General features: G+C 36.0%; 3 protein-coding genes and 2 long non-coding RNA genes across 29 annotated transcripts in view; 2 read left to right on the top strand and 3 right to left on the bottom strand.

The window, feature by feature from the left end:
* The window catches only part of LOC122576968, a 10,281-nt gene extending 6,104 nt beyond the window's left edge, over positions 1-4,177 (top strand). For all 3 annotated transcript variants that reach the window (XR_006319984.1, XR_006319985.1, XR_006319983.1), the window contains 3 exons: positions 2,669-2,788; positions 2,991-3,130; positions 3,940-4,177. This is a non-coding gene — a long non-coding RNA (uncharacterized LOC122576968). The remainder of the gene's footprint in view (positions 1-2,668; positions 2,789-2,990; positions 3,131-3,939) is intronic.
* Positions 1-5,539, bottom strand: part of LOC122576965 (transcriptional adapter 2B) — an 11,847-nt gene extending 6,308 nt beyond the window's left edge. For 4 of the 9 annotated variants that reach the window (XR_006319977.1, XR_006319978.1, XR_006319979.1 and 1 more), the window contains exons 1-9: positions 5,217-5,431; positions 4,808-4,867; positions 4,582-4,723; positions 4,210-4,427; positions 3,894-4,123; positions 3,586-3,817; positions 2,979-3,028; positions 2,481-2,844; positions 2,048-2,102 (exon numbers count right to left, since the gene is read on the bottom strand). Coding sequence is in view for 3 of the 9 variants with exons in the window: in XM_043747923.1 (XP_043603858.1) it covers positions 1,998-2,102; positions 2,481-2,844; positions 2,979-3,028; positions 3,586-3,817; positions 3,894-4,123; positions 4,210-4,427; positions 4,582-4,723; positions 4,808-4,867; positions 5,217-5,339 (1,524 nt within the window). In the remaining 6 variants the exon portion in view is untranslated. Of the gene's footprint in view, positions 1-6; positions 906-1,449; positions 2,103-2,480; positions 2,845-2,978; positions 3,069-3,585; positions 3,818-3,893; positions 4,124-4,209; positions 4,428-4,581; positions 4,724-4,807; positions 4,868-5,216 lie in introns of those variants that run through there. The other 5 variants (XR_006319981.1, XR_006319982.1, XM_043747924.1 and 2 more) reach the window with 5 other exon arrangements.
* On the top strand, positions 4,895-6,530 carry LOC122576969. Its single transcript, XR_006319986.1, has 2 exons — positions 4,895-5,289; positions 5,425-6,530. It is a non-coding gene; the product is annotated as an uncharacterized LOC122576969 (long non-coding RNA).
* A 57-nt stretch (positions 6,531-6,587) lies between these two features.
* On the bottom strand, positions 6,588-11,992 carry LOC122576964 (probable Dol-P-Man:Man(7)GlcNAc(2)-PP-Dol alpha-1,6-mannosyltransferase). Of its 4 annotated transcripts, XM_043747920.1 has the most exons (9): positions 11,731-11,871; positions 11,468-11,623; positions 11,130-11,262; positions 10,834-11,007; positions 10,598-10,751; positions 10,124-10,268; positions 9,811-10,037; positions 9,467-9,715; positions 6,588-9,339 (listed from the first exon to the last, which is right to left on the bottom strand). In XM_043747920.1, the coding sequence occupies exons 3-9, from the start codon at positions 11,218-11,220 to the stop codon at positions 7,434-7,436; spliced, it is 2,946 nt and encodes a 981-aa protein (XP_043603855.1). In that variant the 5' UTR covers positions 11,221-11,262; positions 11,468-11,623; positions 11,731-11,871; the 3' UTR covers positions 6,588-7,433. The 4 variants fall into 4 exon arrangements, with proteins under 4 accessions (XP_043603855.1, XP_043603854.1, XP_043603856.1 ...); XM_043747919.1 differs by lacking the exon at positions 11,468-11,623 and having other exon boundaries at positions 11,731-11,992; XM_043747921.1 differs by lacking the exons at positions 11,130-11,262; positions 11,468-11,623 and having other exon boundaries at positions 11,731-11,866.
* A 221-nt stretch (positions 11,993-12,213) lies between these two features.
* Positions 12,214-24,578, bottom strand: part of LOC122576962 — an 85,318-nt gene continuing 72,953 nt past the window's right edge. For 10 of the 12 annotated variants that reach the window (XM_043747908.1, XM_043747913.1, XM_043747909.1 and 7 more), the window contains 5 exons: positions 18,419-23,657; positions 17,221-17,538; positions 14,956-15,140; positions 14,318-14,513; positions 12,214-13,561 (listed from right to left, as the gene is read on the bottom strand). In XM_043747908.1, coding sequence (XP_043603843.1) covers positions 13,283-13,561; positions 14,318-14,513; positions 14,956-15,140; positions 17,221-17,538; positions 18,419-23,657 — 6,217 coding nt within the window. In that variant the 3' untranslated portion in view covers positions 12,214-13,282. Of the gene's footprint in view, positions 13,624-14,317; positions 14,514-14,955; positions 15,141-16,761; positions 17,000-17,220; positions 17,539-18,418; positions 23,658-24,578 lie in introns of those variants that run through there. The other 2 variants (XM_043747912.1, XM_043747917.1) reach the window with 2 other exon arrangements.

The raw sequence follows: 24,578 nt of genomic DNA, 5'->3' as shown, positions 1-24,578 counted from the left end.
ATGAGCAGCTATTTCCCTACTTTGTTATCCAGCTATTTAGTACTTAAGCAATATGCCACAATAAGTATTATTTCGAAATGAAAGGTATTTTTTTAGATTTCTTTTTTCTCTTCAAATATATGACTTTTTTTAATAATTACCTACGATCGTAAGTAATTTTCTTTTTCGTATATGTACATATGTATATATATATATCTTTTTCACATATTTTTTTACATTTGCATATATAATAATACAAGATAAACTTTTCACATTTTAATCTTTCTCTCGAATTTAAGCCGTTCGAGACTTATGTAAACGAAGATCTTCTTGGAAGTACTGAATTACGTTAAAGCAAACGACTAATCTTTTTTTAGATTTTTTCCGGTTTCCTAAGCATACAAGGATACAAATGGTATGAACTTTGCCATCGAGCAAATAGTGTTGTTTCTCGATATTTCCACCTTGTACGTTTAAGTTAAACAAAAGCTGTTGTTAACGCGGTATATCGTCTATCCAGGGTATATCTTCTTCTCATCCACAAATTTAATATCTTACTCCTCCTTTCTTCATTTAATAATTTAAAATTATAAATAGCTACTATTAGAAGCAATGGAAAATGATTAGCGTTTTTTTTAAACGTTAAAGTGTCTTTTTTTGTAATACGAGTTTGGCTTCGAACACCATCATTATCACACTATGCGCTTAACTCTTCGTTAGTTTATACCGCGATTACGTTTTGTGCTTTAAAAGTAGTATCACTAAGAAGGTACTATTTTTCGTTCATATATACAAATATTACACAGGCAACAGATAAATTACCTAATACCATAGTATCTTCATTGTAATAACAAATATCCTCTTATAACCTGCTCTTTGTACCATCCTTTATCAATAAGGAATATCCTTTGAATCGTTTCAAGAATCTATGGAATAAAATGCATTAGTTTGCGCTTGAATCATGCATGCGAAAGACGATTAGAGTACTTTTTTTAATGAACAAATTTGTAAGAATATGAAGAAATATCTGTATGTGTATATTTATCTATGTGTGTATAATTTGTCGAGGACATTACACTTATTATTAAGCTAATAATATTCAATACTTTCATGAATCTCAGCTATATAAATATTTTAAAGTGCTTTTTATTTAAATATTTTAATACATATCCAGCCGACAACTTTTAAATATCTATACATAAAGTATCGATCGATGATAAATTCCCGGATGGATATGTTCCAATCATTCAAGTGTTGTATTAAACAACGATCTAAAAATCTCAACTACGACGTGACTTCTTCCTTACATTTCCTTATTGTCAAGTATGGTAACAAATCACATTTAAAACAGATAGAAAGGAGCATGTGCAATTAATAGTCTGTACAAGAAAACATGACAGTGGAAGAATTAATTGAGCAATATGTTCATGGCTCTATAAAGGCAGTGTAAGAGATTTTCTAGACGAAAAGTGTTAAATAATTAATAATGTAATGTTAAAAGGTAAACGACAATCTAAGGTAACAATGTTCATTAGAATAAAGTACACATGTTAGCGGAAGTATACCATGCGGAACGGCATTGATAATTTAATATTTGAGTCTTTAAAAAGCCATCAAGAATATCAACAATGAAATTAACAGTTAAATCGTTATATACGATAACTGTTAATTTAACAAAAACTATAAAACTCTTAATAAAAGAATTTTATACTTTTTACTGGAGTTATTTTAAAGACAGTCTAAATTAACGTCTCACTAACGAATAAGACAAGTTAATTAATCTTGTTTTCTATCGTTCCTAACAATTCATCCGCCAATACATTTCTCTAAATGTTCACCATTTGAACGAGAGTAAAGAATATCTTTACATATTAAATTATGTACACACACATTCTCTCTCTACCTGTCCTATATATGTTAATTAAATCAGACTCAAATTTCAATTATACCTAGGACTTAGTTTGCAAAATAAAAGGTGACTTAGAGTTGAAATGGTCGTTAATTTTTTACATATTTAATCAATTGGCCGCGATCCAGCCATTTGCTACCAGATAATGTAATATCTTACTCTCTGGTTCCGACTGAGGTACAACGCCTGATCTTCTATTACCATTTAGATATTCCTGCAATCATATAATTTATGCGTATAAATAACGTGTATATTTGAAGAGTTAACGAAAAGTACTTTCGCCTAAGATCTATCTACGACTACGACAATATCTCTGATATCAAACGAAATTGTGTTATTACTAAAGAAAGCTTTGAAAACAAAAGTTATGAGGTAATGGTCAAATATGTGAATGAAAAGGTAGTATGAAATGTATGAATATTGTGAATAGTAGAATGAAAAGTAATTAAATTATTTTATTATATCAATCATGTTTGAATAAATGTATCAGTTTTCTATAAAAATACTACGATAAATTAAGTAACACGATATGCCTTATTTTACAACGAGTTTCATTTTTGATAAAAAATAATTTATCTAACTAAAAACTTACTTGCAACAACAACGTCTTTTGTGTTATATACTGTGTTGGCTTCAAATCAAGTTGAAGACACAGAGACTTTTCTTGTTTTGTTAATAAATGAGCCGCTGCTTCCATTTCTATATCCCGTTCCTCTGAGTCTCCTGTTGTCGCACAAGATTTTCCGGAAGTAGCCGCAGTATAATTCTTTTCTGCGGCAGAACTGGAGCTGGTAGAATGCTGGCTGGAACAATTTGGATTGTTATCCGGCTCCACCCACTGATTGGCTGGAGTCGTCATCCGATTGGGATTGGTTTGATTGATTGAGAAGCTGCTGCTGGGTAAGTCTTTTGCAATGTACTTTCGGTCGGTGGAAGAGTAATTTTTTTCTTCTTCTCTGCAAGGTATAATAGGGGACAAGTTTACCTTTGATTAAAATCACCTGTTTTAGTGAATTTAATCGTTATTGTAGTGTTGTCATCTTCATGAATTAAGGTTGTTGAAATAATCTGTTTTAAAATAGTCCTGTACCTTTTTTTTGAGGTGTGGCGGTGTATTGGTGTGGACGGCCCACTGCTGCCCTAAGTGAAATGCAAACTGATACAATCTGTTCACAAATGCCTGGCAACACGCACCACAAACAATGGAATTAGTGAAAGAAGAAGCAAAAGCTAGTGCATACGGTATAATTAAAACTCTATATTTCGTATTCACACACATAATTTTATTGAAATTTTTTATAATTAGTAATATATTCTCCTATCTGTTGTAATATTCGATCGATACATTTGTGTTAAACGCGTGTGAATTTTTATTAAACAAAACATGGAGAAACATAGAGAAGAAACCTAAGAATCCTTTAATATTGAAATAATGATTGTCAATGTTTATTCTTATAAAATATGTTTAAAACGTATTAGAAGCATAAATATAAATGATGAAAACAGATGTTTTTAATAATTCAAGAATTCTACTAGCTTTTACGAATGTATATTTATAAAATGTAGTTTGAGATTCGAGTAGATATACCTAATATTACACAATAGAGTATAAAACAAAAGGTATACCATCCGAAAAAAATTTCGATCACCATTGCAATGTGGAAAAAGTTAATAGATATGTGGATACACATACTTACAGATTTCTTTTCATGCCAGTGATCCACTGCATCATTTTGTCCCTGAGTTTGTGCTATCACTTGTTCGAAATGAGCACATTCTTCGTGTCTTGTAATACCATGCTCTCGGTAACGATACAATTCTGAAAGACGTAATCGTACTTCTCTTTCTCTTTCAAGATTTGTTAGAAACTGTTCGTATTCCTGTGCTGTGTAAAACTGTGCAAATACTCGCATCCTATCCCTAAACTCTCTGTAAATTACAAATTTTCCATTAAAGTATCGCGCAAAATAAAACGTTACTGTTGTTAGATAATGATTAAACATACTTTTCCTCCTTCGATTGTTTTCTCTTCACTGTCTTATCTTTTCTAGACGAAGCAAAAAACGCAGAAACAAGCTGGTAATCCCGTACGACTCTTTTTCGTCGCGCTCTTTCTCTTAAATTATTGGTATACATATCAACTTGTGCAAGTTTAAGTGCTATGTCCAAATCATCATCTTCTGCAGGATTCAAGAATAATGAAGAAACAAGTGACTCTGCTTCATGATTGTAATCCTGTAAAGGAAATTTCGATATTTTAATACAGGTATAATCTAATATGAAAGGTAATACAAAGGTGTGTCGCATAATTTAAAACATACCCTTTCAAAATCATCTCGTTGTGGCATATATCCCAGTTGTGCAGCTTCTTCTGGAGTGATATCCAAAGGTGGTAACCGAGATGTGAGATCAGGCGATAGAGGTCCATGATCTGACTTAGTTTGATCTGTAAGATTTGGTTTATAGCTTTCTGTAGGAGGCCATGTGTGTTTTCCAATATTGCCATCAAGGTATCTAGCAATATATTCTTCTTTTGCTTCTGTAAGGCAAAAATAAATTAAGTACTGATATTACTAGTAAAAGATTGGTATTTAATTAATTTATTAAAATACAAAGTATACCTTTTTTTTTTAAATTGTCATAAAATTACCATATAATAGAATATAAGAAGTTTCAATATAAAGTCACTTTACCTTCTGGTGAACGTGTTTCAATATGTTTGCTAATGTCTTCCCAATTTCCAAAACCAAACTGTTCAATGGCATCCAAAAGTCTAAGTTGTTCCCTAGCAGTCCAATTCCCTCTACCATTGAATATACTAATGGTGCCAGAATCCTATAGTGATAAAAAATTATTAATTTCTTAAATGTTATTATACGAAGAAATTATATTTCACGCTAAAAAATGATTAGTATTTACCATAAACTGATAAGAGTGATCATTTTTATGTGGGCCAATTTCAGCTCCAGCGGAAAAACACTGTAGAATTTAAAAATATTATTTTCTTTCGAACAATTCTGAAGTTTGTTATGGAATGTTGATGTTTTCGTATCGCGTTAACGGAACTGACATATATAGTAAATACGCATGTACGTGCTTCCACGTGATCACCGGTTTCATTCAATTCGCGAAGCAGAAAGGTAGTTACAGTATAACTTGTTCCACAAAAAAAGGGTGGGGACTAAAAAAAGGAATCTCAACACGCAAAATCCAGTAAAGCCAGAAGGATAGACGAAGATGTGACAGAGGGAACAGGGCGGGGAGAAGAGGAGCGGGGAAGAAAGGAGACGTGAACACGTGATCGAGAAACAAGCGTTCACTCGCTCACCTGCAAACAGAGGTCGAAATCTGGGCATTCTACACATCTGACACGTAGGCCCGAGATATCCTCTTGACAATAGGTGCAGTTGTATTTAGCATACAAATCTGAAACCGAACAATCGTAATACATTAGATCGCCAATGACAGTTCGTTCGGGTACCAATCAATATTTCGTCCATCGACGTAAATACATACCCGCCATTATTGTCCTGCAGGGTTCTTCCAGAACGATCGGGATGACGTCACCGCATGCCAAAAAGCAATAAGTTTACGTATCACGTACACTGAACGTGCAAGCTTGACCCCATTTTTTCCGCGAAATCGTACGAAAACGCGGAAAAATCCTGGTGCGTCCGCCTGGACGCTCTAATTATTGTACAAGCGTAAACTCGTTAGAAATCTGAATGGAAAAAATGTTGTTTACGACTGTTGCGTCGCGAAACGAGTACGCATGCGTTCCTTCTCCTACCATCTAGGTAAACTACGTTTCAGTTCCGCCAACTGTGTAATAAGAAAATTGCCTTCTTCCGCAAACCAAATATAATTTATCCGCGCGCATTCAAATAAAGCAACACTGTTTTAGCATTTCTCAATTTTTTTCGTTTATATAAAGTCGGACATCGTGCGTGAACATATAAAATATATATCGAATAGAGCAACAGATTAATACAACCCCGGAAATACGATAAAATGTTGGCTGTAAGTAAATATTTTTGAAAACATTTTTTACTACTTTTCCGAGAACATATCAACTGCTTTTTGTATTGTATATTACATAAACATTACATTATAAATTTATCATAATGAAAATATTTATGTAATATGCTTCTTGAATGTTATCAAATAATTTGAAACATGTAAAATTACATTCGTAGATTGTTCAGTTAAAAGCTTTTCGTAAGAACATTATCTTATCACGTCGATCAATTTGCATGGGGCGTCCACGATTAATCTCTGATAAAGATTTACAGAAACTGAAATTAAAGCAAGCAAGAATGCAGGTCTAACTGATTTTGATATAAATATAAAATGACGTGATATATGATAATTAAATGAACTCCGTGTAATTTATATATAATTATTTTCCATTTATTTAAACAGTGTGAAGATAATCTTCCTGTGTATTTGAAGTGTGGTACACGAGATAAAGTGGTATATTGGATCATTGTAGCATTTACTGTGTATTGCACAATACAATCATTTAAAGGAATAAAGATATTACTTGAGAAATATTCATAGAACTATAAGAAATTTATTGCAATAAAAAAAATTTAACATTGAATAATTGTATAATTTTCTTTAATAAAATCTTTAATTGCAATTTGGCCATATTTGATTATCAATGATTGAAATAGTAATATTAGGTATTAATTTACAGTTTTGATATTAAATCACTTTTACTTATTGCAAAATATTAATACATAGTATGTTATACATGTATACATATAATTTTTTAATATTTTACAACATATAGAATTTGGAAGAGACTTTAAGGCACTTGAATGCTCTGCAAATACCAATATGGAAATGAATGTACTTTCTTTTTGTGATAAGCTCTATCTGATGAGAATATGATTAAAGAAATAAACTTAAGTAATATAAGACATGGTAATGTCTTAGCTACAACAGGAAAAGCACAGGATATGAGAAAGCAAAATTTAAATGCCAGGATAGAAAAGAGAAAATAATGAGACCATTCTCATAAGGCAGCTTAGCAAAATTGTAAACAGTCAAGGGTGAATAATAGAATTATGCCCTTTTTTTTAAAACATGCATTGGTAAATATTAGTTTTCTATCAAATAACATAATATATAGATAAATATATCAACATCTAAACATATAAAAAATTAATAAGATATTTTTACAATACACAAAACAATTACTATATACATACATGTTAATATTAAATATGTAAACTTCTATTATGTTAAATATCTAAATTTCTAATTTGAATTTTTGTTTTTAACAAGTATACATACAAAATAACAGTTGTGGCATCTTTGTGATACTATATATTAAACAAATGCTTTATCATTTTTCAGTGTTTTTTGATATTTTAGACAATAACACAGGAAAAATAAATTTCGTTCTTTTCCGTGTTGGTAATGCATGAGCATTAATTAAGATATACATTTTTGTTATCACAGAACAACGTATTTACAGCTTAATATAATTATATAACTGTACTATTAAAAAGCATAAAATAATGAGATATTTCAACATTCAATTTGAGCTATTTCTCATTTTTTTTTGCGTCATTTCATCTTTTTCGTTGGAAGTATAGTCATTTACTACAGTGTTTGAAACACTATTACTAGATTTTTGAGCATTTATGGGGACGTTTTTGTTATTGGTATACGTGATAAAATACCTTTCTTGTAAAACTTTATTTGCATCTTGGCTTGAGCCATCATTTCCATTAATATTTCGAATGATTTTTTCTGCTTTTTCTGTATTATATATCTTTCCTTCATTATTATAATTCTGCATTTTTGAATTTTTTGGAGATTCTGTTGGAAACTGATGATTCCCTACTGTCAGCTTTGGTAAAATTTGTGGTTTAGGTTTATCATTTTTATTTTCAAAAGTGTTTATACTAAATGTCTTACTTTTTTTTCTTCGTTGTACTAAATTTTTTAAAGCTTCACTAAACTGCATTAACGTTTCTGCAATTGGTCGTTCCATATATGTAGCTTCAATCTTTTCAAATAGATCGTCTTCTTCTGAAGTTAATTCGCTTTTTATTTGTTTAAACTGATTTATTATGTCCCGTAGACTTTCTTTGGCATCTCTGATTGTTTTTACACCTCTACTTTCTGTCATAATATCTATTTTTAGTAAATCTTCTGCTTTTTTTGTACTTGTTTCTGTAGGTTGCTCATTATATTTAACATCTAATTCTTTTTTATCTATTTCTGAATCTTCATGTACAAAATCTTTTTCGAATTCTTTAAATTGATTGATTATATTTCTGATGCTTTCTTTCATATTAAGTGCAGACTTTTCTTTTAGTTCTTGCTTTATCATAGGTTTTTCTTTTGTCTCTTGAATTATCATAGGTCTTTCTTTTATTTCTTTAATTATTACAGGTTTTTCTTTTATCTCTTGAGCTATTACAGGTTTTTCTTTTATCTCTTGAGCTATTGCAGGTTTTTCTTTTAATTCTTGAATCACTGAATATTTTTCTTTCAAGTCTTGCTTTGTTATAATTTTTATTTTTTGTGATGACTCTATTTTTATTGGAATTATTCTTTTCACTTTAGCATTAATTTTCTGTGGAATTTCTGGTAATACTTTCTCGTCTGTTGCATCTTTTCTTAATTTAACTGCCTCTAGTTTTTCTTGAATAAGTTTTTTAACAACTTCCTTTAAAATGCTACTATCTTGTTGAGCATTATCAAGTTTTAATCTTTCTTTAGCTACTTCTATCTTTTTATTTTCTTCTTCCTTTATATCCAACTTTTGTTCACTAATATTAGAATTATTCTCAACATCAGATTGCAATTCAGTATTGCTTTCAGTCATGATATCATTTTGTAGCTCTTGTATGGTCTGTAGGTTTTTTTCGTTGATTGATGTGTTTAACTGTGACAAGTTATTCTCAGATATGTTATTGGGTAACTTTTCTGCGCTTAATGATTCAATGAGTTCGGTAGGTTCGTTTGTTTCGTTATTTAATTCATCTTCTGGCACTTCTACATCTAATATATTTACATCATTAGTATTTAATGGTTTTTCAAATTGCTCCAACGACTCCATTATTTCATCCAATATTGGTTCCATATCTTGTACAGTGTCATTTATGACATCCTTGCTGCCTATACTTTTCTTTGTAGCATTTTCCTTTGACTGTTTCAAAACTTTCTGCAGTGATGCTTTCTTGGGATCATATCGTATATTAGGCTTTCTTTTCATGATAAATATAATTGGTCTAGTTTTTATCCTTATTGGTGGTAACATATTATAATTTAATGCTATATGAGAAAAACCATCTACAGAATCTAAGATATCATGTGTTTTAAGATATGGTTTTATATTGGGTGAGTATTTACTTTTGGCTTCCATTAAAAGATGTGTAAATTGAAGCATTTCAGGACTGTCAATAGTCAAATTTTCTTGTTTTGAATAACTGGAAGTTAATCATAAATTAGATTATACTATTATTTGGGTCTAAAGAAATTTATCTTTAGCATATTATCATTTTAGAGAGATTGGTCACTTCATGAATACTTCAAACAGTCATTTATAAAACTTACATCCAAGAACTATTTGTTTGCGTAAATCTTGAAACTCCTGTTTGTGCAGTTAGAACATCAATGTGTATATGCACTGGGTTGATAGAATCTTTTTCGAGTCTATGTAATTTAGCAATAGCTAAACCACCAGGATAGTTAGAACCAGCGACACATAAAAGAAACATAGAAAATAGAGTATTTAAAACTAGATGGCCTAAAATGATTAGTGCTAAAATTCCATTCCATGGACTTTTCCCTCTGTTTTCCCATCTAATTTAAGAAAACAAAGAACTGTATAATTACAATTTCAGGCATTTAAAAATTAAAAGTAGCTCAAAAAGCAAAATTAAATGTAAGTTACTTACATTCTATGACAAACGGCTGCAGCACTAACATTTAGCAGTGGAAAGACATATATAATAAACCTCAATTCTTTATGTGGTAAAAATGAGAATAATGCAACAAATGCTATACCAGGAACTGTTAATGCTCGAACTCGTGCATCCCATAACATACCCAAAGGTATTAAAAAGTAAGATAAACCTAACCCACGAGGCAGAGCTGAGTAAAAATACCACAAGAATGGCGATGTCTGTTTTTATGTTAAGTAATACATATACTTTAAAATTATCATATTGAATAAATACATTTAAAAATAGTGACTCTGATAAAGGATACACCCCATTCGCTGCTTTTATTAAGGATAGTGTTAAAGTAAAATACTTCTCCTTCAGGCCATAATAATCGTCTCCAAAATATAGAGTCTACTGTGATCGTTAGCGTTAGAAAAAATATACCGGCCGGAATCGCAATTTTAAACAGTCTAAAAAATTATTAATTTTATGAAGCTTTTGTTCTAATGATTTATATAACTTTAATAGATGAATGTTTTCTATGTTATAAAATTATTTTTAATCACTTTTCTTTTCTACCTTTAACAATAGCATAAGTCTTATTGCAGTTTTTCAAATTTATGTTTAATTTAGTTATTTTTGACAGAAGGGTTTTGTTATGTTAATAAGTTTTATAAGCAAACAAAGCTTACAAATCAGTGCAGTTTTGCAGAAGGTTCCTTGATGATTCTAATCACTTCTGTATGCAATGTTACAGCCATACTAGGAATCAATGGTCCACAATATAATATGTAAATACCTTAGTATGGTTAGTTTCTTGTTGGCTATATCGTACAAAAGAAATAATCCCAGTAGCATGGCAAGTTCTGCTCTGAATATTATTATTGCTGCTGCAGATGACCAAATAAATATCATGTGATTTTGTTTCAACCATCCATACAAAGCCAGTAGTACTACAATATACATATGATATAGAAGTAGTAATTATCATGTAAACCACTAAATAAAATACAGATAATATTGAATTTAAATTACCTAGTGGCATAGCCATTATATTTGGTAATGGACGACTTAGATAATACATAAAGTGATATTGTGTCACAGTAATTGCAACAAGCCATTTTGTAAATTGCAAACCAAATATGCTTTGTAAAGCATCTTTATATAGCTTCAATGTGCCTATTACTAACAAACCCAATGTTGCTCTTACTGGAAAAACATGATACTAATTAGCTGTTTTTAATGTGATATGTTCTATAAATTAAAGATTTAGTATCAATAATAAGACAAAAGCTGTTAATAATGCTAATGAGTGATATTAATCAACTTACCAACGTATTGAGCAAAAAATTTATTAAGTTGCAAATAATTAATGATTGCTATTAATGGCGATGCCAAGCCTGATATTATAATTGGTCCCATGAATGATCGTGGCACAACTCCAGGAAATTCATGATGGTCATACTATCATAGAACAAGAATATGTTACAAACGATTAGTTATTTGTCTTTATTTTCTTTTTTAATGAATGTATGAATATGTTTTTATACAAATGTTCTAAACTATTTGATTTTCTTTTTGGCTATCTTTTTGGCTATGTTTTTGGCTACAAATTATCATAATATGTTATTAATGAACATATATAATTTCGAAAATTTTGTTAATATACTTTCACTTTAATGAAAGCAGAAATTAATATATTAGCGAAGTCTTCAAGCGTGCAGAAACTATATCAGCTGATCGTAAGTTTATAAATACATGCATCTGCTTCTAAATATAATGTCTAAGTTTTTGCGTAATATCTCTTTGATTGTATGTCAGCAACCTGTCAAGGCAGAAAGACAAATATTCTCTCTCTTATTACTACTTATTTAATTCTTAAACACTTGTCTACTAATATCATATAGTTCCAATAATTACTATAATAATTACCTCCGACAGGTTAAAACCATGGTATAAAATGTCGTGCATAGCCTGTAGATTGAAACTTTCTTCCACTTTTGTAAATGGACAGTACAATAAATGTACTAAAGCCACCAAGATAATTAAATGATCCATTATTTTATTCTATACGTGGAACGGGTTCAAAAACATTGTAAGACTTCGCGTTTTAATCATGACAATCTAACGAACACAGACAACTTTTTAAATACATATTTCTTGTATCAACCGGGAATACCACGTCGTCTGCTTTCATGGACTCCGTCCAAATTACGTATATACTTTCATTGCCAACATTCCAGGTTTAATATTTCCTTAAATTTCCTAGAATTTCGTGTTAATTCACTATAATTTTTTCTCGTTAAATCCAACAGTTTTTCAACATTTTCCAGATAAGAAAATCCAAGTCTCGTAGTATTTTAAATACGATATAATATTTAACACGATTGAAAAGGTAGATATATTGCGTCATTATTATTCTTTTATTAAAAAGTTAGTTTATTAGCTCCCAGTAATTCATTATAACAATAATGTTACAATATTTTCGTTTATTAAGAAGATTAAGCGCTATAAAAATGTTTCCTCGTTCGGTGTGGCAATCTATTTCGATGAAAACTTACAAAATAAATCACAATATTTTTAATATTAATCAAAACGGCTTTTGCTAATAATTAATTCATCAATTCTAAACAACTTTCACTAATTACATACGGTTATTATATGAGGATACAATACATTCTTCGTTTTGGGAGGATCGATTACAATGCGACAAATAGCCATACAATATTTCGCTACTATTATTGTATAAAAAGATACAAATACGTATAAAGTAAGCGTTCCAAAATATATGTTATAAATTTTCACAACGGGATGCCGTAAATTTTAATTTCTCTTAAACAGATAGTTATTAGTTCATGATCTTTTAATTCACAAAATAAACAGAGGAGATATATGTATATATTATTATTTCTGCATATTTTTTGAAAAAATAACGATCAAACATATTCGTTCGTTTCGCTACGTACAGATGTATATACAGTGTGTAGAGAAAATTCGTACTTTATTTTAGTATAATCGGAAAATACATTTGTCCCAAATACACGGAGGAAACCCATAGATTTCAAGCTGTAGATACAAATCGCTTTTACATTCGTATCGTGCACATGTTTGATAGATGACTGTGTCTTCTGCGAGATTTCTTCTCCATTTATGTAAGATCCCATACAACATTTTTTAAGTATTCCATAATCAACGCGACGCTTGTATAAAACTGTATCGATTGCACGAACAAGATAGAGACAAGGTGCTTCATGGAAGCTGCGTTCTATTAAAAATATCGTAATTATCGTGTCTACTTTACTATAAATATAACGTCACACTTCAAGCTACGATTTAATTTAATCTTTCGTTTTGGTTTCTTTTTCTTTTCTTCAAATTTTATTTCAAGTTGATTTCTCTTAAAATAAAGACACTTTTATCTATCTTGTTCCTGCTCGATGTACGTATATAGAAAGATCGTTTAGCAGAAATGACTCCGGCAGAATTAACGCCTTGGTTTCGGCGCTCGCGAGTGTATCGGCTTATTGTGTAACATGTGTTCGCATTTGGGAATGTGACGCTCGGCGGCGGCCTTATTGAATTTTCTTCCGCAGTGGGGACACTGAATGTAATCGTAGTTATCGCTAACCGGCGGCGGTGGCAAGTCGCTGAGCTTGCCTCCAGCGGCCAGGTGTGCTTGTACTTGCTTGGCCGAGCGTATGGCGTTAATGAAATCCTCGTGTTTGCGCCGCCAGTTCGACTTTATCTCCGGCTTCTTCGATTTCTGAAACATGCAAAACGACAATCCGTCTCATTCCTTCAGATCGATATCTCTCGTCCGTCTCTCTAAAAAAAGAAGAAAAAAAATAAAACGATTGATTCTTTCGTGGTATAAATGGATCTATTGTCGACAATGGATTTCTCTTCGTGATACGGATCAGCTTTGCCATTAAAAAAGATTTCTATCTACTAAAATATATATAAGATAGTGGTATTCTTCCATCACTGAAAAGATTTTAGGTTAGCGACTAAGTGATTGCGGATTTTGTCACTAGGTGGTAATAACAAAAATTTTGTCGTTACCACCTAGTGACAAAATCCGAAATCATTTAGTTGCCAACCTAATATATTCTAGCATCATTATATCGTCATTGCCAGTATATCGCACGTTGAATTGTTGACTAATATTATTTGAAAATTACTGAGAAAATTGAGATAGTTACATATCGTGGATGGTTGATATCATATTTTCAAAATTAATCGACCAATAACTAATTGACTGCCAATTACCAGTCATTTTCACTGATTCCGTAGTTTTAGTATTAAATCACAAAATCTTATTTACTCGATACTTGACGTTTTCTCCAAATACACTGCATACAATTCTTGCTCTTACGTTAGTCTTGCCCTTCGCGTTATATTTTTTTTATAACGAGTAGAATTAATTTTTACCTCTGCAAACGTTGCAGACTTAAAATTTACTTTGTTTAAAGCTTCGTACAGTTAGGATGAACTGAGATGGGAATTTTGAAGTACTGACCTCCACCTGTTTTTTCACAAGTCCTTTTTTCACGAATGGTTCGAGATCGGTGCCTTTTACGCGATACATCATCGTATCGAATTGTTTCCTCTTTTTTTGGGTCGTTTTCGCGCAAATTTGCTCGTGAAGGGTTACTCGATCTTGAGCGAAACGGCGGCCACACATTTTGCAAGGAACCAGAGCGTCACTGTAACATCTTTAGAAAAGAATTTCATGAGATTTGAAAGAAAAACATTGATATCTTCTTCTGTAAAGAAAATTGATCAACTCCCAAGATTATGTTCGACACAAGCGATTCTAAGATAGCAGGATAACGAAATATTTCCTTTTTGGTTGGTTTATTTCGAAATTATTTATAATTTGTTTATAATAAAAATATTACTTTTTTCAGAATTATTTTCATCGTTACAGACGCCATATTTTAACAACTTCTTTTAGCCGCATTCTTTCTACTCACAGTATATAAATTTATCAAGCAAAATAATAATATTGCCCCTAGGATATTAAACACTTTAAAATAAGGATAATTTTAGGTGCTACGAGTCTGATGATAAAATATTTCCCTGAGATATTTATCTGAGATATTACAAGTTCCTTAATCTCATAACAGGAAAACCAATTACTCTAAAAATTCTTACGTCGCTGCCGCGGCTCCTCCGGTTCTGCTGGAAGCTGATCCTTTGTATCCTGTTGGACCGGAAATTGGCGTCTTTGCTCTCGAAGCCATTTTGCTTCTAGAACCGGAAGTCTGACCTTGCATGGGACTACCAGATGTGGATGAAACCGATGGTGGCCGTGTTGATTGCATGGAAGTAATCTGTTTCTAATTAATAGAAACGTTAAACAATTATTATTATTACTTCAATAGAATATTTTTAATAGAATATTTAAAAAAAAAATGTTGCAGCAGAAGAAGGTCGATATTTCAACAGAAAGTTTCAGCCAGAGAATTATTAATGTACATTAGGATATTACAGGTATTAAAACTCTATTATTAATATTAGAATTGTTAATTATAAACTGTTTATAAGTAGAACAATCTTTTCCATTTACAATTTGGCTAATAGTCTTTTGCTTCACAGGGACTGTAATAAAATATTGTTCATATATGTTGCTTATCGTTAAATGATGGATTAACAATTTCTTACATCGCATGAGGACACTGCTCTTGCAAAATAGTTCATTTTTATCAGCTGTTTATGATACTTTTGCCTTAATAAATAGCTGGTAAACTTGTGAATTTTCATTTGTGTCAAACGAATGATATGAGAGAAGATAAAATGAGGAGAAAGTAAAAGCAATTCGGTAACTATTCGATTCCTAATATTAAGAAAATTATTCAATGAAATGAAACGTACGAAATACCTGTTGATACTACTGTTTAATTTTGTTGTTAAAATGTAGCAAGGCGACTAGGAAATTTCCCTGTTGCGAATATTTCTATTAATCAGAAATTGGAAGAAGAGGAATCCATGTGCAGCGAAATTGCTGGATTTCCCGGGTTAAATAACGTCAAAGAGCACCAGACATTTTACTCTCTAAAGCTTTCCACTTACTTCTCACATACCAAACTTCAAGCTGTGGCAGAAAAATTGCATACGATATTCGATTGAAATTATCTTTGCGACCAAGAGCACATCATTCGCGGACCAATTATGTTTATAAATTAATAGAATAAGCGTGTGAAGTTCCTTTCTTGTATTATATGTCTAACTATGCGAGAATTACAATTAGGATACTTTTATTAAATTTTATCTAAACTGCTGCATTTTATCATATGCTCTTATAATATAAATTTTGTCTGCATTTAGTAACAAAGGTGAGAACACTTTTTCCTATAGTGAAACTATCAGTGCAAGTATAATTACTTCTTTGTCCTTGAGATTTCTTATATTCCTGGCACATCAGATATAAAGAGTATGTACTTTCTCAACTTTTTATAGAAAATAAATATTAATATTACAAAAAAAAAAAAACAATGAAGAGATACACAGTTATGAAATATTTTGTTTTAACATTAAACGTATCCAAATTTTTCCTAGCTTTGTGTATTTTGTACCTTTCATGAACAAAGTATTGAAAAATTTGGAAAGAAGATACAGTGCCGTGAATAATTATGAACTGCATTTCATTTTTTAGAATATTTTATAATATTCGAAGAAAAATTGACAGAATCCTTTAATATAACGTAAAACAAAGCTGAAGATTAAACAAACAAAAATTTGTCAATTTTGTTACATTTTCATTCAATATTTTTAACACATGTTTCTTTATCTTTGATTACTCCTATTAATCTGTTATTCTACACTGTCTGCCAACTTATTCAAAGCAGATCTTATTCTTCTTTTTTAAATCCAACGATATTTTCTACAGGAGGCTCCTCTCGCTCATAAACTTTCCTCGCTGGAATTCCCCATAGGCTGTCGATTGGGATTTCGGACGAGGACTCGATGCTGGCCATGGTAATAATTCCACTTCAAAATCTTGAAAACATTTTTCTGTACCGGCGGCTGTACGAATAAGAGCACTGTTTCGCTGAAAAATAGTCTTCTCGTCTCCTCTCTCAGTTACGTAAGCATAGCGTTCAATTTATTTTTTACAAAAACATTTTCGCTTATATCCAGGCAGGAGCTGAGGTTTCTTGAAAGTATCGAAGAAAGAAAGCAGCGAATCTGCTCGAGTCTATGATTATTCGCAGCACAGTATCCCAAGGAACATGAACGTGAGAAAGGAGCGAGGAGAACAGCAGCTTTAAAATTCGAAACTTATGGCACTGCAACTAACTAGAACAACTCGCTTCAATTGCTACATTGTTACATGAAAACCTTCGTTTCACTACAAAATTTGCGTTGGAGTTTGCGTTACTTTTATTTAACATAATCGATTAACGGGTATGTGCTCACCTCGGTGGACTGTTTTCGTAAGAGCGGCTTCCGCGGAAGTGGCGCGTCGTTTTCCTTCGGCGGTTGCTCGTCCAAGTCGACGACCAGAGCGTCGCTTTTCTTCGTGGGCGAGTCGTTATCGTATTTCGTTTCGGCAGTTTGGTCTCCTAAATGCAGACCATTCTCGAGAATAGCGCTATCGACCACGTCCGCTGATTTTTTCGTAGTCGTGTTCGTCGCCGTCAACGTCTTCCTGTTTCCAATTGGCTCTGTGCCTTTCATAGTCGTTGGCCGTTTCGTCGATCTTGTGTCTTGAGCTTTCAACTCGCTCGACGCACGCTGTAACAGATACGCGTTCGTTTGAAGCTGTCGCGCCAAATAATCGACACGTTTCTTGGTATCTTTCAACGAAAGCCGTGTTTTAACAAAAGCGATTAATACCATTTTAACCAGTCAGCTGCCTCTGACGAGTATACTCGTCACGAAGAAACACCAGTACTTTGCGTTACGACGAGTCCTGTGAGTAATAAAATTCAGAAATAAGACGGTTCTTTCGTTACAATTTGATTCCAAATTATAACACACACTCTGTGCTTGACGAGTATACTCGTCACGAAGAAACGCCAGTACTTTGCGTTACGACGAGTCCTGTGAGTAATAAAATTCAGAAATAAGACGGTTCTTTCGTTACAATTTGATTCCAAATTATAACACACACTCTGTGCTTGACGAGTATACTCGTCACGAAGAAACGCCAGTACTTTGCGTTACGACGAGTCCTGTGAGTAATAAAATTCAGAAATAAGACGGTTTTTTCGTTACAATTTGATTCCAAATTATAACACACACTCTGTGCTTGACGAGTATACTCGTCACGAGGAAACGCCAGTACCTTGCGTTACGACGAGTCCTGTGAGTAATAAAATTCAGAAATAAGACGGTTCTTTCGTTACAATTTGATTCCAAATTATAACACACACACTGTACTTGACGAGTATACTCGTCATTTACTTACTTTCCGCCACGCGTTTCAGGTACACGGTTTTCAAAGTTCTCAAACAGGTGGCTACAGCTAACTGGTTAATGACATGCTAAAAATCAGTTTACCATTTGCCCTAACAATTTGCAAGCAGAAACGCGTTACCATAATCGTGTGCTTCCATCGAAACGTCAAAATCTATGAAGAAAGAGGAAAACCTTTTATGCAATCCTTGCTTACCCTAGCGACCGTGTCCGGACTTTTGGACGGCGACGCTGGGACGTTTCTTCTCGCACGGATGCTCGTTTCCTTGGTCGTCTCCGGGCTCGGACTTTTCGCGACCCTGGAGAAACGCATCGTACACTTTACAGACGAACGCTCCGTATCCCCTAAAGCGTCGTTGCTCGCGGTAACGTTCACCGATCGCCCCGGCGAACATATCTCTTTTCTATTTCCAGCGCGATCATCGACATTTATTCGACGAGGTTCCGATCGACCCGCTGCTTTCGCCGCGCTGCCTACGATCGCCGACATCGCCGACGGTTGCCCCGTTTCGCGATCCCAACTTTCGTCCTCGATCGACCTACGAATATCCTCGATCGATCTCAGTTGCTTCGCCGATGAGCAACGACCCCCACCTGTTGACGTTTTATCCGTTTCTGCTTTGTCTATCGTTTGCGTCGACATCTCGTCGTTGCCAGAGAATTCGAAGCGTTTCGACGCGGTATTCACCGAGTCGCCCGTTTTCTTCTTATTGGATGTCGTTGAGAGACGTTCCAGGGTTTTCAAGGAATCGATGCTGCACCTCGATGCGGCGCTTCCAGTCTCGCTGGAATCAGCGTGCTGGAAAAGCTTCCGCTTGCACGACAGCGATCTCGATCTTATGGCAATTCGGCTGATCTTTATCGAGTCTCTGGCTTTCTCCAATTTTTTTTGCCTCCGCGTTTCTTGCGTCTCAGCCTGTCTTCCTTTAGCGGCGCCCATTGCGCTCTTGGATACGGTCGTAGCTTTGCTGGCGCACGTTCTCTTAGCGAAAAGATTTACATTCGGTGGATCAAGTGCTTTCGGCGAAATAGTCTTTGAGTCAGCCTTGCGGCCAATGCTTTCGCCAGATTTCCTTCGTATTTCCTTCGGTATCGATTCCACGCTTCGTTCCAACGTGCCTCGGATCGATTCAGCCTCAGTTCCGATCGAATCGAAACGTCTGAGAGCCGACTCCACCGAGTCTGTTCTCTCGTAATTCTTGGAAAGTTCCTTTATAGAAGCTAAGCCGGCCTCCGACCTTCTAATATCGATCGTCGAGAGGCAGCAACTTTTCCTCATTTCAGTCTGTTCGTCTCTGACTGTGCCGTCGTCAACTGATTCGCCAACCATTTTTCGTGATTCCTGCGCAAAGTCTGATCCTTTTGTAGCACTGCGAACGAGCTGCATGGACTTCAAAATTTCAGCTTGTTTAGACATCTCGTCTTTCTTCCTCTCATCCGCGATACTCTGCTTCCTGGCAGTTCGTGTTCCAGCTCTTGGGATTTTGGTTTCGCCGCTTCGATGTGCCACATCAGTTGCTCCTTTCGAGCCACGAGCGATGGATTCGTTGGACGTTCGCGTTATACGCTTCGAAGCATCGTATTTGTCCACGTTCCACTTATCAGCAACCGTCTCTGAGCTCGTTTTTCCGCTGCTTGCTGAGATCGGATTCGCTGTTTGGCCGCGAGCCTTCAAAATGTCACTCTTGTTCTTTTCATTCGCCGCGTTTCCCTTCGCTCGACTCTGCAAGCTACGAGCACAAGCTGCAGGCTTCTGCAGAGACGCAATTCGCGTTGTACGTTTCGAGCTAACGGGCCTCTCGTCCGCCGAATCTCGATCTTTCAGCGATTGCTGGAAAATGTTCGACTCCAGCAACGATCCTCTCTGTTTAACTGGCTTGCGCACGGAATACGTCAGCAACTTTCCAACGCTCGACTTCTCGCAGGCTGTTCCCTTGCTCGATCTCGAGTAAGTGCCTCGAAGCTGCTCCTGTTTTACGTATCGTTCAGGAGTCCTGATTTTTCCGACCTGCGTGTCCACTTTCGCAGACCTGCAACTTTTCGATCCCGCGGCTGCAAGTTGGCGGCCAGTTGGCGTCCCAGCTCTTTCCTCAACTTTCCTGTCCACCCTCGTCTCTGTCTGCATCTTGTCGGCCCTCCGTTGCTCTTCCCATTCGCTCGATATTCCATGCGAAGCATAATCCACCTGATCTTGGCCACTCTGACGCTGCAGCACGTCGCGAATCAGCTTCGTTGAACGTAGAACACCGGCGGATCCCCTACGGCTAAGTGCATTCGCGTTTTCGGCTGTCAAATTGTCGTCCTTGACGCTTACAGGACTCTTCGAGGATCTGTCCTTGACGTTGGTCGATAGATTCCTTGGTCTTGCCGTCATCTCACGTGCAACTGTTTGTTTAAGCGAGTGCGCACCTTTGGCCGGTTGCTCAACGTCTGTGCAAATCTTAGGCTGAAGGCTCGTAGCGATGGCGGACTCTTCTGTCTCGTAACGCAAGAATTCTGGCGTTTCTTCTCTACTTTCCACGATTTCTCGAGACCTGGGCGACGAGGCGCGACTGCCGTCTGCGATGAAACTCGTTCTCTCGTCCTTCTCAGCTCGTTCATCATCGATCTGCGACTTCATCTGACTCGGTGTTCTGGCATCTGTCAGCTGAAGCTTTCTCGGCTCCACGTTTCTCGCTGCTCCTTCACACTGCTCCGAGAAAAATCGCGATACCGAGCTTCTGATGAAGCGTTTCGCTGTCTCGTCGTAGCTTCCTGGCGACGATCCTCTTGTCGCTTCTCTCGGTACGTTCGTGACGAGCTTCTCGCCTTTGGCAACGTACGACGTAGGACTTTGTTCTCTTTTCTTGCAGCACGTTTTTGCTTTCACTATCGTCTCCGGCGTGACCATCAGGATGCTGGCGGATCTGTCAGAGTCCGAGCCGAAGTACTGCGGACTTACGCTGCAGCTTCTGGACGATGCTTTCGCGAAGTCTGGTGATTTCGATTCGTCAGCACGAATTATCGAAGCATCGCGCTTTCCAGAACCGACTCTTCGACTCTCGCTGCCTTTCTTTATCATTTCCTCGACCAAGTTTGCAGATACAGAGGCGGGCTTGGTGTCCCTGTTGCGGATGCTCGTCGTCGTAGCTGAGCTTCTGCCTTCGCGACAGAAAGACCGAGGACTCGAACTACGTTCTCTTGTTAGACGCTCGAAAACGTCAGGTAACTTGGTTTCGGTAGATTTGCGTGGAGTTGGGTACTCGGGTTTCGCGTAAGATATCACGTCATATTTTGGACCTTCCGGAGAAGAAGATTTGCTGATTGTATCGCGTTTGGGAAATGTAGCGTGTCTCTTCATGGCGTCGTTAGTGGATTCTCTTATTGTGTTATTAGTCACATCCTTTTTGTTCTTTGATTCGATTTTTAATATGGAGCTCTTACTGTCTTTCATATAATTAGGGGACGTTGGAAGAACTGTCGAGTCTATCGCATAAGTGGTGGCTGATTTCTCCGATTCTTTGCAGAAGAATTTCGGACTATCGCTACGTGGTGTTCTGGTCTTCGAGGAATTAGCAGTCTTTCGATCAATCGCGTAAGTCGTTGCTGATCTTTCAGACTCTTTGCAGAAGAATTTTGGGCTTTCACTTCGCCGTTTAACGTCTTTCACGTCTTCAGAAGGTTCACGAATCGATCTTTCCGCACGTTTTGAGTCAGTCGCGTAAGTTGTGGATTTTGGACTATCATTCCGTTGCTTGACGTCTTTTAAATCTTCGAAAGAGAATCTTTTATCTGATTTTGCATCAATCGCGTAAGTCGTTGCTGATCTTTCAGACTCTTTGCAGAAGAATCTTGGGCTTTCACTTCGTTGCTTAACGTCTTTTATATCTTTCAAAGAAACACGGGCTAATTTTCTTGCGAGCTTTGAATCAGTCGCGTAAGTGGTACCTGACCTTTCAGACTCTTTGCAGAAAAATTCCGGACTTTCACTTCGGCGTTTAACGTGCTTTATATCTTCGGAAACTTCACGAATCAATCTTTCTGCAGACTTTGGTTCGATCGCGTAAGTTGTAGGTTTTGGACTGTCGCTTCGTTTCTTGATGCTTTTTAAACCTTCGAGAGAGAACTTTTTACTTGTTTCTGCGTCAATCGCGTAAGTCGTTGCTGATTTCTCAGACTCTTTGCAGAAGAATTTCGGGCTTTCACTTCGTCGCTTAACGTCCTTCGTATCTTCGGAAACTTCACGAATCGATCTGCCTGCAGACTTTGGACGAATTGCGTAAGTCGTTGCTGATTTTTCAGACTCTTTGGAGACGAATTTCGGACTTTCACTTCGTCGTTTCAAGTCCCTCGTATCTTTCGTAGCTTCGCGAATATACTTTTCTGTAATCTTTGAGTCGATCGCGTAAGTCGTTGCTGATTTTTCAGACTCTTTGCAGAAGAATTTCGGACTTTCACTTCGTCGCTTAACGTCCTTCGTATCTTCAGAAACTGCACGAATCGGTCTTTCTGTTGACTTTGGACGAATCGTGTAAGTCGTTGCTGATTTTTCAGACTCTTTGGAGACGAATTTCGGACTTTCACTTCGTCGTTTCAAGTCCCTCGTATCTTTCGTACCTTCGCGAGTATACTTTTCTGCAGACTTTGGACGAATCGTGTAAATCGTTGCTGGTCTTTCAGACTCTTTGCAGAAAATTTTCGGACTTTCACTTCGTCGTTTCAAGTCCCTCGTATCTTTCGTACCCTCGCGAGTATACTTTTCTGCAGTCTTTGAGTCGATCGCGTAAGTCGTTGCTGATTTTTCAGACTCTTTGCAGAAGAATTTCGGACTTTCACTTCGTCGCTTAACGTCCTTCGTATCTTCGGAAACTGCACGAATCGGTCTTTCTGTAGACTTTGGAGGAATTACGTAAGTCGTTGCTGATTTCTCAGACTGTTCGCCGATAAATTTACCATGATCGCCTTGATCCTTGACATCTCCTAAAGCTTCAGAAGACAATTTCCTAGCAGTTGTTGCGCCAGTCGCAGAAGTTACGGCTGATTTCCCAGCAACTTTAGAAGATAATTCGCGACTTTCCCTTTTTCCTGTCTTATCTTTAAGCGACTCGGATGTCGATGTTCTTGCAGCTTTCGAGTCTATCGGGTATTTAATAGCAGATTTCTCTTTATTAAATATCGCAGACCTTTCGCTTCTTCGTATTCTATCTTCAGACAAATCAGGCGATAATTTCCTCACGGTTTTCGAACCAACGACGTGCGCAGTGGCAGACTTCTCGGACTCTCCGCAGAAGAACCGTGGATTTTCGTCTCTTCGTCCCACATTTCTCCCGGAATCCAACGATATCGTTTCCCTCACATTTCCAGAGACCACTGTCTTCCCTCTGGATTTGCTACTTGCAGGATTTTTCCCGTCGTTCGATCTTCTGTCTGAAGCTGTCTTGGTCAGTCGGCTGCCGCTATGAAATCACAATCAGTATAACAATATTCCACTCTGCTTACAACTTACAAGCCTGAGAAATCCTCATTTGGCAGCGCTTAGCCTTGCTAACTCTATCTTCTTGCTCTACAATGCGGGTTTCGTTCGTTATCTGGTGTTAATCCTGCTTTGCGGTTGTGGTTAGCCGACATGAAGAAGATAGCAGAGGAAAATGAGTCAGGCGGACACGATATTTTCTAAGATTCTCCTTCGCGACAAAAGAAAGCTAGGGCAGCTGGCTTCGATCTTCGGCTATTCGTCTCGACTGATCGGTTTTATTTTGTTAAAAAGATGTTGGTTACGCGGTAAAGCCGCGAGAAAAGCCACGTGGAGCTTCGAACGTCGCCAATGTTTCCCTCCGTTCGCAGTGTAAAACTTCGATATAGAAAATGTTGCAGCAATATACATGGTGAGAGTTCAAGTACGGACCATCGTTAGGATCCGGAAAACACGGTCCGGTCACCGAGTAAAGGAAAATGCGTCGGTCAACCGCCGTGAAAGTTAAACTTAGCAGAATCATTTCGTTAATTTAACATCTAATACAATGCTTTCGTTTTGTTCCTTGTTCAGCTAGGAAGCAACCAAGGAAAATCCAACGGAAAATAATACAAATTTGATAATCATCGTCGACGATATTGCTAGTAGTGCGATTAATTGTTTCACGAGACGCTTTGTTCTCTTATCTCTTTCGTTTTTTCCGTCCACGTTGTCTCCGATATTGCGACGGCTTCATGCTTGGCGAGTAGGCTGTTATGGTTGATGATGCAGCGTTTAATGTCCTTCGGCCGATTTATCCTTTCTCCGATAGCTTTAATGTTAGGCGGACATATAAATTAGAGCGGGCGCATCTTCCTTCTTGTGACAAACCGGAGACGCTGCGCCTTTAACTTTGCCGGAAACG

This window comes from Bombus pyrosoma, linkage group LG17, assembly GCF_014825855.1.
Source record: "Bombus pyrosoma isolate SC7728 linkage group LG17, ASM1482585v1, whole genome shotgun sequence".
NCBI classification, from domain to species: domain Eukaryota; kingdom Metazoa; phylum Arthropoda; class Insecta; order Hymenoptera; family Apidae; genus Bombus; species Bombus pyrosoma.
The sequence above is the reverse complement of the archived record's forward strand: the minus strand, read 5'-3'. Positions and strand labels throughout refer to the sequence as shown.

What these genes read in the sequence shown, in the direction of transcription:
- LOC122576964 (XM_043747919.1), bottom strand. Translation starts at nt 11,856, where the DNA reads ATGGATCATTTAATTATCTTGGTGGCTTTAGTACATTTATTGTACTGT. An exon ending in AAGAAACTAACCATACTAAG is followed by an intron (nt 10,269 to 10,597) that starts GTATTTACATAT and finishes ATAATTTTTTAG; the next exon opens with ACTGTTTAAAATTGCGATTC. An exon ending in GCAGCCGTTTGTCATAGAAT is followed by an intron (nt 9,716 to 9,810) that starts GTAAGTAACTTA and finishes TTCTTAAATTAG; the next exon opens with ATGGGAAAACAGAGGGAAAA.